This window comes from Gymnoscopelus microlampas (assembly GCF_963454915.1).
Source record: "Gymnoscopelus microlampas genome assembly, chromosome: 15".
NCBI classification, from domain to species: Eukaryota; Metazoa; Chordata; class Actinopteri; order Myctophiformes; family Myctophidae; genus Gymnoscopelus; species Gymnoscopelus microlampas.
Window position 1 is genome coordinate 11,086,502 of NC_139952.1, and position 17,219 is coordinate 11,103,720.

The window sequence follows — 17,219 nt, forward strand, 5'->3', positions numbered from 1 at the left end:
GGGGGTCTTTGACATGAGAAAGTTTGAGATACACTGCTATACATGATGTAAGCAGATTTAAAAAAAAAAAGCTTTTGAAACAAAATGCAATATTAACGCCGTTATGAGTTTGTAGATCGGCTATTTTCTAAAGATTTGTATACATTTTTAGTTTTTGTACTTTAAGTAGGCCTACATTTTTATACCAATACTTTTGAATTCCGGACTTTCACTTTAAACAGAGTAGGCTACTTCTACATTGCAGTATCAATACTTTTACTCAAGTAAAAACGTAAAACATTAAAGTACTAAGTTTTCCACCACTGGTAGCTATACCTCCACCACTGCAAATCCCCACTCCCGTTCCTATAAGCCGGTGGTGGTCTACACACTCCGCTCCGTGTCTTCCGGCCAACCAGGCAGCCTTAAAGCAGAGTAGGGCAGCAGTGGTTGGAAAAACAAACAGGTCGGACTGTCGGACAGGGACTCTGCTCTGCACCGGGGGTTGTGTGTGTGTAGCCTATGTATGTGTGTGTATGTATACGTGTGAGGCTGGATGGACAGGCCGTTAGACGGCCAAAACCAAGCCCTATATATCCCTTCATTTAACGGCCCGTTTTCCAGGATCTAACGCACGGGTCTTCGGTGGATCCCGGACGGTTTGGATCGGGAGGTGTATACGGGCTCCGTGATAGCGCCGTGATAATGTCGCCGCTCGCCAGCGTTGTGTCGCCGGGGCTGTGCTGGGAGGAGGAGGAGGAGGAACGGCCGATGCCGCAGCAGCAGCTCTGCCGCCGGTGCCGCTGCTACCGCGTTGTTGTTTACCAACAGTAAACAGGAGAAAAAAAACGTAAACAAACAAACAAACACGATAGGCTGCGAATAAATAAACATAGGCTAATCGGTCCCCGTTTTTTTTTTTTTTTGCGTTCTTTTTTTTTTGCGTTTTGACATTGCATTTGTTATTGTTGTTTTTTTTGCGTTTTGACATGCATTTGTCATTGTTTTTTACGTTTTGACATCGCATTCGTTTTCGTTTTTTCTACGTTTTGACATCGCATTTGTTTTTGGTGTTTTTATTTGTGTCGTTGATTGAAAAAAAAAAAAGGAAGAAAAAAAAAAGCCATGCATACCAGACGTTTGGTGAAGCGCTCGATCCTCGGGAGCCGCGTCTACGCGCCCGGCGTGTCGCCGGCAGCGGCGGCGGACGGAGCGCCGGTGCTGCTGGGGACCACCGGCATGCCGCCGCCGGACAGCCGGGACGGATCATCAGGGCCAGGGGCCCCGCTGGCCCCCGGCACGATGATGATGAAGGTGGGTAATAACTGTGTAATAATAATAGCCTACGTAAGGGGTCTTCAACGTTTTCAGCCCAATTGACCCCCCTATCTGAGAGAGAGATGAAGCAGGGACCCCCTCTATATTGTATAAAATTGTGTTTCAGATTCAACTTTGTTTTGTGTACACGGTGTGCTCTTTTTTCCCTCTACACCTATACCTCTTTGCCAAAAAATAGCCGATCTACAAGCTCACAACTCCTGGCAGCGCGAGGCGTTGTGAGCTTGTAGATCTGCTATTTTTGGCTTAAGTAGCCTAGGCTACTCCTCGGAATAGGGATTCTTTAGAGTTCAAGTGCTTAATGTAACAAAAAGAAACACACAAATATTTGGCGGACCCCCTATAGTAGCTCAGAGGACCCCCTAGGGGTTCCGGACCCCCTGTTGAAGACCCCTGGCCTACGTGTTTGTGTCACGAAACCTTGGCGTAGCCCTAATGCATGTGTAATACAGATGTGTAAGAAAGACAGCCATCGGCGTGGCTTGCCGAAGCATAACAAGGCTACAAGCTGACAGTGACACGGCTTGCTTATGTGTTGTTTATTTTTCGGCAAGCGACACCCTCTGGCACTGGACTGTTATTGTTTGTGTGCAAGGGGGAAAAAGCAGATCTACAAGCTGACAATGTCAAGTAGATCTGTTTTTTTTTCTTCCGGCAAGCGACAACCCCTTGCGACGTGTGTGTGTGTGTGTGTGTGTGTGTGTGTGTGTGTGTGTGTGTGTGTGTGTGTGTGTGTGTGTGTGTGTGTGTGTGTGTGTGTGTGTGTGTGTGTGTGTGTGTGTGTGTGTGTGTGTGTGTGTGTGTGTGTGTGTGTGTGTGTGTGTGTGCGCGCGCGCAAGGAGCTGCCCGTCTGTGTTGACGTGTGCACGCAGGCTTGTCATTGCAGAATTGTCAAGCTTGCACACAATACATAGATCTGTGCTTTTTGTTGGCAAGCGACACCCCCCTCTTGCGACGGCATTGCGCGAGTGCAACGCTCCTGCCTCCTGTCTTGCTCATGTGCACACACACACACACGCACACGCACACACACACACACACACACACACACACACACACACACACACACACACACACACACACACACACACACACACACATGCATACACACACGCATGCATGCATACATATACAAGAGGGCTTGTCGTTTGCAGAATGCCGCATTTAGGCTGATGTGTGGCACAGCATCAGCCGCGACCAAAACAAGCCACTGTCACCAGTGACACCCTCGCTGGCTTCATCAGATACGGGACAAAGGGCTCGGATCCATTCGATAGGGCCTCCCTCCTCTGCGCACTGTGTTTATGAGAGTGGGTGGGTGCACTGCCTGTATCAGAGGCAAACAAACGCACGCACGCACACGCACAGTCGCACACACACCAATCTGCATTGTTGCAGTGTTTGGGGGGGGCTTGATGTCTAAAGAGGGGTCTTCTCTCGCACCCCCCCCCCCCACACTGTTTGTATGTGTTTTTATTACATGTTTTTGTCTGTAAGAGCAGTGGTTCTTGAAGGGCCCCCAGTTTGATGTGTATTTTGGCCACGGACCCCCAATTTGAAAATATTTTGACCCGTATGAGACAACGCAGAAATAGTCGATCTACTGCGAGCTTGTACGTCGCCTATTTCCGAAGAGCCGAAAAATGAAACGGGGCTTAAGTGTTTAAACTGTTCCTCTTCTTGCTGAGGACCCCCGGGGAAACCCCTCAAGGAACAGATCTACAAATACTCCTGTAGAGTAGTATAATATTGAATAGCCTCGCACTATTATGGATCTGGGCCTGCTGCGCTTGGGAAATGTGGAAAGCATTTTGTGGCCCACCCATTCGACCACTTAACACAGCAGCCGTGTAGGACGGGTGGGCCGCGTGCATTTTAATGATCAATCAATCTATTGTGTTCCACCTGGCATCAATAGAACAAGCGTAGCATACCGCAAGTTATGCTTGTATAACTTATTTATCGGTGTCCCTTTGACCTTTTTATTAATGTTTTTTTTTTTTCTTATAATTTTTATCCCTCGATTTTTGTAACCCTTTTTTCACCCGGTGCCAATTTTCTAAGTGATCCTGGGCACTACACTCCCCCCACCAACCTAGGGAGGCCAGGGCCGAGCTCATGCCTCCTTCAATGCATGAGAGCCAACTGACCTTCTTGTCACCTGACAGGGGGGAGTTTCCCTGGTAGGACGTAGCGCGTGGAAGGAACACGTTATTCCAACCAGTTCCCTTCCCCTCCATCAGGCGCCCCGGCTGACCAGGGGGAGGCGGTATAGTGACCAGGATTACTGCATGTTTTTGTGGGGGTATTAACTACCCTAGGAGACACGGGGAGAACATGCAAACTCCACACAGAGTAGGCCCTTTCGCCAACCCCACCAAGGGTATGGGCGCTGGTGACGCGGAGGAGAAGACACGCCCCCAGTGCTCACAGCGTCCCCGGCGGGAATCGAACCCAGGACCCTCTAGCTGTGAGGCGACAGCGCTACCGACTGCGCCACCGTGCCCTTCTTTTTATTAATGTTAATGTTAAATTAGCACTAAAATGATCGTAGTGTTTTGGCAATTCCTTGGGGGGCGGGGGGAGGGGGGGGTGCACTTGCGATACCCTCGTGGCCCACCAGCGGGCCCCGACCCACAGGTTGACAACCACTGGTTTATTGGGTACTAATAGAGGACGCCGGCCTTGGTGCGTGCATGGTGGGAACACGGCAGAACGAGACGTTTGTTTTGGTCGGGGTGATGATGATGATTTTGTGGTCCTTCTCCAAGGAATGACCTAATCGCCTCGGCTTCCAAGTCGCAGGCTTTGGGTGTCACATGGCAGCAGATGATGCTCTCTGTCTGTCTGTCTGTCTGTCTGTCTGTCTGTCTGTCTGTCTGTCTGTCTGTCTGTCGTGTTTGTGGTCAGTCTGCTGAGAGAGAGAGAGAGAGAGAGAGAGAGAGAGAAACAGAAAGAGAGAGAGAGCGAGGGAGGGAGAGAAAGAGGGAGAGAGATAGGGAGAGAGAGATAAACAGAGAGAGGGAGAGGGAGGGAGAGAAAGAGAGAGGGAGGTAGGAAGAGGGAGAGAGATAAACAGAAAGAGAGAGAGAACGAGGGAGGGAGTAAAAGAGGGAGAGATATAGGGAGAGAGAGATAAACAGAAAGAGAACGAGGGAGGGAGAGAGATAGGGGGACAGAGATAAACAGGGAGAGGGTGAGGGAGATAGAGAGAGGGAGGTAGGAAGAGGGAGAGAGATATGGAGAGAGAGATAAACAGAAAGAGAGAGAGATAAACAGAAAGAGAGAGAGAACGAGGGAGGGAGAGAAAGAGGGAGAGAGAGGGAGGTAAGAAGGAAGAGGGAGAGAGAGATACACAGAAAGAGGGAGATAGAGAGAGAGAAGGAGGGAGGGAGGGAGAGAAAGAAAGGGAGAAGAGGGAGAGAGATAGGGAGAGAGATAAACAGAAAGAGGGAGAGAGAGCGGCACACACAGAGAGAGGGGGAGATGGAGAGAGAGAGAGACAGAGAGAGAGAGAGGCACACACACAGAAAGAGAGAGAGGGAGGGTGCTGTTGTTTTTATGGAGAGGGGATGGCTTCATGTGGAATGCTTGTGACTGTGTTGTTTACAGTTTTGTGTGTGTGTGTGTGTGTGTGTGTGTGTGTGTGTGTGTGTGTGTGTGTGTGTGTGTGTGTGTGTGTGCGTGTGCGCGTGTTGTCATCGTCTCAGTATGTAATGTATTCCAGCATGGCCTGAAAGGAGAATCTTGTACAGGGGGGGACGGGTTGTTATTGCCCGTGTGGAGGGTCCACTCCCTGCTCCCTCTTATCTGCTACGTTTAGCACTGCTATCCTATCATACAGCTCCACTCTCTGCACATCAAAAACACTAGTGGATGTACAGTACATAGAAACCTCTTATCTCCATGTTTTCACTTTTTAACCCATTTAGACCTGGAAAGCCTGATACGTTGTTATACCTTTCAGTCCGGGGAAGCTGTTTGTTGTTGCTATATAATCGCCACTGTCCGGCAGAAACCTTGTATCTCCAAGTTTTTTTCTTCATTTCTTTTTCTGACGTGATGTATTTGGCCGTGGACCCCCCCCATCTCAAAATATCTTGTTCCAGGGACACCCAGAAGCAAAGATTTGAGTAAAAACGGCACAAAGTGACGTGCTATGAACTTGTAGATCTGCTATTTCTGAATAGCAGATGTATCTCCGAGTTTAAAATGTGTATTTTTTTTTCTTCATTTCTTTTTCTGACCTACAACAGTGTTTTCACAGAAAAAGCAGTGAAAATAGCAGATCTATAAGCGCACAATGCCTCTCCATGCGTGCGCCCAATAATAAAAAAGCAACGGTTTTGGATATACAAAGGTTTCCACGCGACAACGATGTACAGCAACATGGTAAAAAAAAAAAGTCTTTAAAAGTCCTTAAATTGTCACTAAAAACCCCGCCCTAAAAAATCCCCCCCCCCCTACAGGGGTCCCGTCGCCCAGGTTGAGAACCACTACTAACCTAATGCATCTCAAGCTGCGGGTCCTTGGAATGAAAGAGGCTGAGAACCAGCACTCTGACACAGAATGGAGCAACAGTCTCTTTCAACACCCTGCAATTGGCCCTGGAGTTGGAAAAACAAGACTGTGTGTGTGTGTGTGTGTGTGTGTGTGTGTGTGTGTGTGTGTGTGTGTGTGTGTGTGTGTGTGTGTGTGTGTGTGTGTGTGTGTGTGTGTGTGTGTGTGTGTGTGTGTGTGTGTGTGTGTGGCATGTTTGGCATGTTTTATGAGCGAGAGCTGAGGATGTTAAAAGGAGGGGGGGGGCGGGCTCGTAGGCTGCCCGCAGCTGCCGTGTGGCCGTAACAAAACAAAGCGGGCGGGACACCCCCCCCCCCCTACCACCAGCCTGCCAGACCCCCGCAGTTGGCAACGGGTGGCATGTGCCAAAGAATTCTGTAAGGCTGGCACTTTGCCCGATCACCCCCCCCGTGCACAGGGTGGAGGCGGGGGTCCGCAGAATGCCACTTGTTGACTTACTACTTGTGTGTGTGTGTGTGTGTGTGTGTGTGTGTGTGTGTGTGTGTGTGTGTGTGTGTGTGTGTGTGTGTGTGTGTGTGTGTGTGTGTGTGTGTGTGTGTGTGTGTGTGTGTGTGTGCGCGCGCGCTTGTATTACTATACTTGTGAGGGCCGAATGCCCCCACAAGTACTGTATATAGTACTTGTGGGGGGGAAATAGACATTGTGAAGATTCTCAGAATCATTTCCCTGGTCCTCCCTGGTTGTTTTATAGTTCGAAATGGTTAATAATTTGTTTAAAATTGTTCAAAAATTACCCGAAAAAAAAGTGGTAAAAATGTCATGAAATCACCGTCCAAAATGTTGAGGTCTTCACAAGTATAGCAATACAAAAGTCTGTGTGTGCGTCTGACCAACGTTGCACAGATTTCTCAGTGCCAGCAGAGGAACACTGGCGGTTATTTTTAATTGCTACCACTTTTGTTGTTGTTGCCATTGTTGTCGTTGTTGCAGATGAGTTGTGGTCTGTGTGTAGTTGTTGTCGATGCAGCTGAAGTACATTTACTCGAGTAGCCTACTGTACTTTAGTACATTTTAACCCAGTATTAACCCATTAAGACCCAATTCATGGGTGCTATAGTTTAATCAAACTAATCAATGTAATCGGTTATACTGTATGTTAAAAAAAAGATTGATAATTTCATACAATAGTTGATAATCTATTTTGGGCACATCATTATAGCTTAAAAATAGTGTAAATAGCCGATCTACAAGCTCACAATGCGTTGCGATACGACGCATTGTGAGCTTGTAGATCGGCTATTTTCACAATTTTAGCATGACGCCCTTGTGCAGCATAGTATGAAATAATGCTTTAGTGTTTCATTATTCGTTGATATATGAAGAAAAAAAAACATAAAAATTCTCAATTATTATTCGATCAATCGAAAGGATTATCGATAGGATAATCACAAAATGAATCAATATTTGCAGCCCTATATCTGCATCCCCATACCCAGTATGTCTTCCAAAAGCATTCCCACTTCCAGCCATTCAGAATTCACCACGGTGCTTATTATAAAGCGACCTTGGGCTTGTTTTCCTGTAAAGAGGCTTGTAAATATTGGAAGTTGCGGCTTGCAGCTTTTACAGCTTGGCAACTCTGTCAATAAAAGCTCCCCCTTTTCTCCCTATTGGCTAAAGGCCGGCCAATGAGAGGTCGCCAATGGCTTCCCTATACTCTGAACCAAGCCCCCCCAGAACCGGAAGAGACCGGATGCAAGCACGCCTATGACACGCCACAGACAGACAGACACCTGCAGTCCTGCACGCACACGCACACGCACACTAACGCACACGCACACTAACGCACACTAACGCATACCACATACACACACACACACACACACACACACACACACACACACACACACACACACACACACACACACACACACACACACACACACACACAAAGGACACAGACAGACACATACGCACTTGTTTTCTTTTTATTGGTAGCCAAGCTGTAAATTACATTTCATGTCAGTCTTTTTTGGGGCTTGTTTCCAAAGTGTAATTGCATATTTGGGCTTCATTAAGACCTGAGGCGATTCTTAAAAATGTTTTCTAAATCCTATCAGTTAAAAAAAAAAAAAAAAGTTTTCAAGAATTTTCAAAAATAGCAGATCTACAAGCTCATAGTGCGGCACTCGGTGCCGCGCTATGAGCTTGTATATCTGCTATTTTCCAGGTCGTTCCAGGTCTTAATGGGTTAAGCTCACAACAAGCTTGTAGATCTGCTCTCTAAAAATATACATGACGTCGAAAAGATTTTCACAAATATGGAATGCTTTTGAAACATTTTACGACACAAATCTTGCTTGTTTCTATGTCAAAATCCGGCTACACTGTCTGTAAAAAAAAATTACGTCTCTGGGTTGCGCTGATTAGCAGACGAGGTCGTATCGGCAAATTCAGTGTCAGACAAAGTCAATTGCGTCTTCCTTTCTAAGGCCAATGACAAGGGCTTTGATTGCTGCCGGGACTTGTATAGGGGCAAGTAAGCGAGTGCATTTTACTCAAGTGCTGTGCTTAAAGGACCACTTCACCCATTTTCAACCTTATCTTATTTTGAATCATTGTAAAATACATTTACTTGGTTCTGAAAGTATATTGTAATGCCAATACTTTTGTACTTTTACTCAAGTAACATATCGAATACGGGACTTTAACTTAAGTCCTGTATGAAGTATTTCTTCATTGTGGTATTGGTACTTTTACTGAGTACTTGTTCCACCACTGCATATCAGCAAATTCTGTGTTAGACAAAGTCAATTGTGTCTTTCTTTCAAAGGCCAATGACAAAGCCTTTGATTGCGACACCAAGGCTGCTGTGGTTCAAGTCATTATAGCTGTTGCATCACCACAGGCTACATCCACAAACGATTGATATGGACTAATATATGTATAGGTCCAATTATTGCCATAATTCATCCTAGCTTTGTCTTTTTTGCGAGCGTGGGCCTCATGCTGCTTGTGCAGTGTGTGTGAGTGTGTGTGTGTGTGTGTGTGTGTGTGTGTGTGTGTGTGTGTGTGTGTGTGTGTGTGTGTGTGTGTGTGTGTGTGTGTGTGTGTGTGTGCGTGCGTGCGTGTGCATGTTCTTGTGTGCGTGTGTGTGTGCGTGTGCGTGTGTTCTTGCATTACTACAGTTGTGATGGCCGATTGTCCCCACAAGTATAGTAGAATTTGAGAAATATAAATTGTCGGGACAATGTTCCGGGTCCTCACAAGATAAATGGTTGTTTTATGGTAAAAGAAAAAATAACAAAAAAAGAAGATTTGCGGAGTTAGGCTTATGATTAGGAAAAGATTCAGGTTGCGGTTAGCGATAGGATTAGACATTTGAATTGGACACTTTAGGTTCAGAGGTTACGGTTGGAGTTCTGCCCAATTTGTACTTAGTTGTGCGTCAATGTAACTCACTGAAAAATACGCGATCTACAAGCTCAAAACACGTCGCGCTCGCAATGTGTTTTTAGCTATTTTCTGGCTACTTTTCGACTAGTTTGAATGCCACCATAATATGTTGATGTCCTCACAAATATAGCAATACAAACGTGTGTGTGTGTGCGTAGACTGCTCTCCCCACACCCCTTCCATTCCATTACAGTGATGTCTTCATAAGCTGCACAGAGTCACACAGCACCACGTAGGTCTATTTATGTTAAGACTAAATCTGGCTGCTGTGTCAACCTATGGCATCAAAGATGTGATGATAACTAGATTGTGAGTAGATTGTCAGATTAAATCCTTGGCGGAGGACGGCCTATAATCTCTCGGCAAGAGCAGAGTGCAATGCAAATTGAAAATGAAACTAATAGCATTGTGATCATGTATCCACCATGTGGGGGAAGAAATGCTCAGATCTTTTTTTTTATATACTCAACCCATTCAATCCGGGAACGCATTTCTGTTAGATTTTAGCCATAACCATTATTTTATACTTTTGGCTATTCCAAAATAGCAGATCTGCAATTATTGTATTTTTTATTTTTTTTCAAGCGAACATCTTTAACTCAAATCTTTGCTTCTGGGGGGTCCCTGGAACAAAATATTTTCAGAGGGAGCTCCGCGGCCAAAGTCATATCATTTTGGGGGTCCTTGACATGAAAAAGTTTGAGCAACACTGATAGCAACATACGTTTTTTTTCATAAAAAACTGTTCAAAGATTTGCACAAATTTTCACGATTTCTCAAAAAATAGCTGATCTACAAGCTCATGCCGCGCCATGAGCTTGTATATCTGCTATTTTCTAATAGCCAAAGAAATCTAAAATGGCACAGGTGCTTTCCCGGTCTTACTCGGTTAAAGGGATAGACCACTTTGGTAGAGGTTTTGTTTGTGGTTTAGTTACCTTGCCATGATGTAACTCCACAGGCTGGCAAGGAATCAAAAATAATTTCTCCAATTGACTAGAAATTGATAATCCAATACAGGCTCCTCATTGACTTGTTGATTGATTGAATACTTTTATTAACAATTTGCCGTAGCTACAAAGGTACAGTTATACAATAATGCTGAAATGATAACGCAAAAAGCCCTGCGGTTTCCACCCTACAGAGACCATGCAGTATGGTGGGATGGACACAGCGGGCGGCCCTGGTGGGCTGTATGAGGGTTTGGGTGGGGGGGGGGGTTCAATTTACGATCCGTGAAAAGCTCACTTTATTATGACCCTTGACCTGCCAAAGACGCAAGTACCTTAACGCCTGAAGAGAGACTACCGCCCCAGGCAAGAAGGTTATGAGCTTTCTGTGCGTGTGTGTGCGTGTGTGCGCGTGTGTGCGTGCGCGTGTGTGTGTGTGTGTGTACTTGTGTTACTATACTTGTAGGGATCAAATGACCCCACAAGTATAGTAGAATTTGAGAAATAGACGTTGTGAGGTCGTCCCGGTCCTCACAAGAGAAATGGTTGTTTTTACGGTTCAAAAAGGTTAACCTTGTAAAGTTATCGTTTAAGAAATATTTGGGGAGTTATGTCTTACAATTAGGAGAATATTTCAGGTTGGGGTTAGACATTTAGAGGTGAGGTTCAGGGGTTGTGTTTGGAGTTATGCCTGATTTATAGCTCTGTGCCGTTATTTGCGCACCGTAAATATATCAAACTGTGTAACTCAGGCTTTATAGGTTTAGGGTTAGAAATGACAAAATGTAAGGAAAGAAATCGTTCATGTCCTCACAAGTGTAGCAATACAAACAGAAATGTGTGTGTGTGTGTGTGTGTGTGTGTGCGCGCGTTTGCGTGTGTGTGTGCGCGTTTGCGTGTGTGTGTGCGCGTGTGTGTGTGTGTGTGTGAGACAGAGAGGTAAAAATAGGAGGGACACTGTGCATTGTATCTAAGTACACACAACACACACACACACACACACACACACACACACACACACACACACACACACACACACACACTCTCACGCACACGCACACGCACACGCACACGCACACGAGCCTCGTTGACAATGCGCGCAACTCATGTTTCACGAGCGATTTGGCGTGCCTCACAATTTCTTGGCTCCGTGCAAGGCCATCATTCACAGGCCGGTGTAAGGCGCATCCGCACTTAACCTGCCATCGCTTCTCTCTGAGGGGGTGTAACGTACTGATGGCGAGGCCCCAGAGCAGGCTATTTGGGACGGGCACAGGTGAGACCTCTCTCTCTCTGTTGCCGCTCGGCTGAATGCCCTCCTATCACCACCCCACAACACCAATACCAGTGGTGTTTACTCAATTACTGTACTTAAGTACTTTTTTTTTTTTTTAACGTTACTTGAGTATTTCCAATTTTCAGTACTTTTACTTCTACTCCACTACATCTCAGAGGCAAATATTGTACTTTTACTCCACTGCAATTATTTGACAACTTTAGTTACTAGTTACTTTGTAGATTTTGATTATTATTACAAAACATACATTAACCACTTCAGCCCTACAGTATATACATTTCGGACATTTGAAAATCACAATCACAATGCCACACATTGTGAGCTTGTAGATCTGCTATTTTGAAAAGATATTTATACATTTTAAACATTTGAAAACTTGGAATGGGACATTCTGCATAATGAGTACTTTCTACTTTTGGTACTTTAAGTACATTTTGATATCAATAGTCTTAGTACAATTGTTACCTGCTGTGTGTCTGCACATGCACCTATGCAAAGCAGTTATGGTCAACCTTTTTTTTTTTTCATTTCAAGGACCCCCAAGTTTGATATACATGAGGCCACGGACCCCCATTTGATAACATTTATTTTGTATATATATTTTCTAAATCTCTGGGACCCTAATCTACAGTATACTGTGTTAAAATTAAGAGAACAAATGCATCAGCCATTTATCTGGTGAGCCCCTAGGAACGCCTTCTAGGACCCCTGGGGATCTCCGGACCTCATGTTGAAAACTGGTGATGTACAGTGGTGTGTGTGTGGGTGTGTGGGTGGGTGTGGGTGTGGGTGTGGGGGTGTGGGGGTGTGTGTGTGTGTGTGTGTGCGTGCGTGCGCCGTGCGTGCAGAAACTGTGTATGTCCAGAATTGTTACTTTTCAGGAAATTGAAGAAATAATCTGTGTTCCAATGGATCCGATGTAGTTATAATTTAATGCACTCCGAAACTCAGGTCTAAATAAATGTTATTTTAGTGCCAAGTCATAACAGAAGTCGCCTGAAGGCACAGTTTCTAACCCTTTAAGACCTGAAGCCGATTCGACAAATGTCTTCTAAATCCCAACAGTTTAATGAAAAACGTATGTTTCTATATCAGTGGTTCTCAAACTTTTTCATGTCAAGGACCCCCCAAATGATATGTATTTGGCCGCTGACCCCCGTCTCAAAATATTTTGTTCCAGGGCCCCCCCCAGAAGCAAAGATTGGAGTTAAAAATGTTCGCTTTAAAACAATATGTATTCAAAGATTTGCTCACATTTTCACAATTTTTCAAAAATAGCAGATCTACAAGCTCGTAGCACGGCGAGCTTGTAGATCTGCTATTTTTGAATAGCCAAAGTGTAAAATAATGTGCTAAGGGCTAAGTGTCTTACTTTGATTCATCCTGCGTTGTGAAATACTTCACAGACAGTTGGCCAAGTGTTTCACTTCAATCTGTCATCATCAGCATTTAGCTTCGTTATGTTTGTGCAACATGAAATAAACTGCTCAACACTACGGCAGTGAAATGTCAACATGTGAGGACAATAAACAGTTGAAGTAGTGAGTGGCACTGATTTGAAGATACTCACTTGCCCCGCAAGTAAATGTTTTCCCTAGCAATATGATTAAACTGACATTTGTCTAGTAGTTGTATAATGTTAAATTCAGGCAATAAGAGTACCCCAGATGCGACGCATTGTGAGCTTGTAGATCTGCTATTTTCAAAGGATTTTTATGAATTGTATACATTTACAACAACAAGTACTTTTACTTTTGATGCTCCATTTTGATACAAATACTCTTGTACTTTTACTGAAGTCAATTTCGAATTCCAAACGTTTACTTGTAACAGAGTATTCCTTCCTACTGTAGATTGCAGTATTGGTACTTTTACTTATATATATTTTACTATTTAAAAAAAAAACTTTTACTCAAACATTTTGAGTACTTTTCCCACCACTGCTTACCACCTTACCACTTATACCCCACACACGTCGTTGAGCGCAGTCCCACAGGGCTCTGTATTAGTTACTTTTCTGTTTACGCTCTATCTATTAGAAAATAGCCGCTGTGAGCTTGTTTTCTGCAAAGGTTTCCCCCCCCAGAATATACAGATTCGAAGTTTGAAGTAGTTAGATAGGCATACACACTACAGTATATACATGGGTGTACATGTGTGAGTCAAAATATCTTTCCTGCAGTGGGACCCAGTTGCGTCACTGTGTTTTGGAAACGGCGTTCTAGATGTGACACCAACATGCCAACACACACACACACACACACGCGCACACGCACGCGCACACGCACACACGCAGGCACACACAGGCACACACATGCTGCACAGCAGGAGGAGCGGTAACGCTTCCTCAAGGCTCTGTTGAAGCGTGTATCGCCCCATGGACGCCCACTGGGCTCCCCACACACACACACACACACACACACACACACACACACACACACACACACACACACACACACACACACACACACACACACACACAGGCCAGTATCCATGCAGTGCATGTGTGAAGAGTTCAAGTTTAACCCATTTAGACCTGTTGTACCTATACTGTACGTGTTTATACCCTTTTGTAATATGATACACGCACGCACACACACACGCACACACACACACACACACACACACACACACACACACACACACACACACACACACACACACACACACACACACACACACACACACACACACACACACACACCATGCCAAACAGCTTATTAACAGGGTACCTGCTTGGGCTGTGGGCTGGTAGATCTGTTATTACATGTTTTAATTGGCAAAGTATACAAACGGGCTTAATTGGTTAATGCATGTTCTGTAATTGTAATCTATGATCACAAAGTAACTTTTAACTGACTTTTTGAAATATTGGATTGAGGAGTTGCCTCTGAGATGAAGTGGAGTTGAATTATAAGCGTAGAAAAGTGGACATACTCAAATAAAGTAGTACCCCAACATTTCACTTAACCCATTGAGACCTGAAGCCGATTCTACATGTCTCCTAAATCTCAACAGTTTTCTGAAAAACGTATGTTTCTATATCAGTGGTGCTCAATCTTTTTCATGTCAAGGACCCCCAGAATTATATGTATTTGGCCGCCAACCCCTATCAAAATATTTTGTTCCAGGGACCCCCAGAAGCAAAGATTTGAGTTAAAAATGTTTGCTTTAAAAATATATATATTAAAAAATGTGCACACATTTTCACGAATTTTCAAAAATAGCAGATATACAAGCTCGTAGCGCGGCACTCGGTGCCGCGCTATGAGCTTGTATATCTGCTATTTTTGAATAGCCCAAAGTGTAAAATAATGCTTTTTAGCTCAAATCTAAAAATGACACAGATCCAGGTCTTACAGTGCTTGACAAAATGTACTTTGTTATTTCCCACCACTGTACCACAGAGACATGAATTAGACATAAGCATTGATATCACATATCACACATCACATCGCCCCTGTACATTATGACAGTGGTTCTCAAACTTTTTCAAGTTGATATGTATTTGGCCACGGACCCTGATATGAAAATATGTTGCGCCAGAGACCCCCATGCAAGATTTGTGTTGTTACATTTTTAAACAATATATTTTTTTAATTTCTAATTTTTTCAATCTTTGTTAGCTTTAGATTAAGATTAGCTGATCTACAAGCTCAGAACGTGTCGCAGTGTAATGAGTTCTGAGCTTGTAGATCGTCTAATTTCAAAAAGCCTTTGTACTGTATGTAGGTTTAAAGTGATTGTAGCTGATTTCTATGCAATATCAACTATTTTAGCTGGGGACCCCCTGGAACACCCTCAAGGACCCCAGGGGGCCCCCGGACCCCCACCATTATGTTTTATTTTGGGCACACACACACACACACACACACACACACACACACACACACACACACACACACACACACACACACACACACACACACACACACACACACACGCACACACACTAAATAATGAACACATGGAACTATGATAGTTGTATCAATATCTCTCAGTCAGTGCCAACGGCACTAATCTAACCTGTGTTACTGATCGCTGTAATGTTAGCGTACCTTTAGGGATTTAGGATTACATTGTTCTCGCCTCTTAAAGGAACAGTGGACCTTTTTTACCATGTGGCTCTGCAGGAGGCTATAGCTGTCTATTATAGTGTGTGTGTGTGTGTGTGTGTGTGTGTGTGTGTGTGTGTGTGTGTGTGTGTGTGTGTGTGTGTGTGTGTGTGTGTGTGTGTGTGTGTGTGTGTGTGTGTGTGTGTGTGTGTGTGTGTGTGTGTGTGTGTGTGTGTGTTTGGAGCTAACCTCACAAACATACTTACTTACTTAATGAAATATATAAAGGTTCTTTTTTGTGAAAAGGTTAAAGATAGTCTCCCCATCTCCTCAGCTCTTAAAACAAAAGTTTTTTTTAAAAAAGGGTGGGTTGCCAATTGCATCCGATCAGGAGATAGTGCCCATTCATCAGCGAAAATGTTGTCTGCTTATTTCTCTGTTTCATCACTTCTAATTTCACTTGTTTATCCATTATCCTGTATGAGTTCTCTCTCCTAATTGGTTCAAATTGGTATCCCAACCTGAAAATGTATTTTCTCTTTACTAAAGAGTGGGACAGACAGGGAGACTCCTGTTACTGAACAGAAACTCAATTCAAACTCAAGCAACGAGTACTATCGGAATATAGAGCTATTTAACACTCATTTTAACCCATTAAGACCTGGAACGCATCTGTGTCTCTTTTTGATTTGAGCTAAAAAAAAAACATTATTTTACACATTTCTTTGGCTATTCAAAAATAGCAGATCTATGAGCTTGTAGATCTAGATCAGGGGTCTTCAACGTTTTCAGCCCAAGGACCCCCTAGCTGAGAGAGAGATGAAGCAGGGACCCCCTACTCTATATTGCATAAAATTGTGTTTCAGATTAAAGTTCTTCTTTTTTTACTTAGTCTGCTCTTTTTTCCCTCTACACCTGTAGCCTCTTTGCCAAAAATAGCCGATCTACAAGCTCTCAACGCCTCGCAGCGCGAGGCGTTGAGAGCTTGTAGATCTGCTATTTTCGGCTAATTAATGTTCCCCTCAGAAGAGGAATTCTAGGGTTCAAGTGGTTAACGTAAAAAAAACTAAATCCTATCACACAAAGACTTGGCGGACCCCCTATAGTAGCTCTGTGGACCCCCTAGGAGTCCCGGACCCCCTGTTTTAAGGCCCCTGATCTAGATTGTTTCCAAATAAGGGACGATTCCTTATTCCAAGTTACGTTTGGCAACCCTAATAAACCCCTGCTCTCTCTCTCTCTCTCTCTCTCTCTCTCTCTCTCTCTCTCTCTCTCTCTCTCTCTCTCTCACAGCAGAGCTGTATGAATGGTTGTGTGGTGGACCCCCAGCGGGGAGAGGGGGGCTCCCTGAGCCCGGAGGCCGAGTCCACCAAGCGCTTCGGACCCCGCTCCTCCCTGGACCACCCGGACGCCCCGCGCTCCGTGTCCCTGCTGGAGCAGAAACGCAAGGTGGTGGTCTCTTCCAGCATCGACGTCCCCCACGCCAGGTAAGGAAGGGGCTTCTTCTTCTGCGTGTGTGTGTGTGTGGCGTGTACTAAGGAAAAATGTATTATTATGGATATCGTCTCGCAAAAAAAAAGTCATATTTTGACTTTTTGGGACAGTTTTGCCCAGTTTTGACCG

At 44.5% G+C, this 17,219-nt stretch overlaps 1 protein-coding gene across 2 annotated transcripts in view; it reads left to right on the forward strand.

Moving 5' to 3' along the window:
- The first annotated feature begins 461 nt into the window (after nucleotides 1-461).
- Nucleotides 462-17,219, forward strand: part of znf704 (zinc finger protein 704) — a 99,323-nt gene continuing 82,565 nt past the window's right edge. Inside the window, exons 1-2 of one of the 2 annotated variants that reach the window (XM_084081345.1) lie at nucleotides 462-1,293; nucleotides 16,890-17,083. In XM_084081345.1, the coding sequence (XP_083937471.1) occupies nucleotides 1,105-1,293; nucleotides 16,890-17,083 (383 nt within the window). In that variant the 5' untranslated portion in view covers nucleotides 462-1,104. The remainder of the gene's footprint in view (nucleotides 1,294-16,889; nucleotides 17,084-17,219) is intronic. The other variant, XM_084081346.1, reaches the window with a different exon arrangement.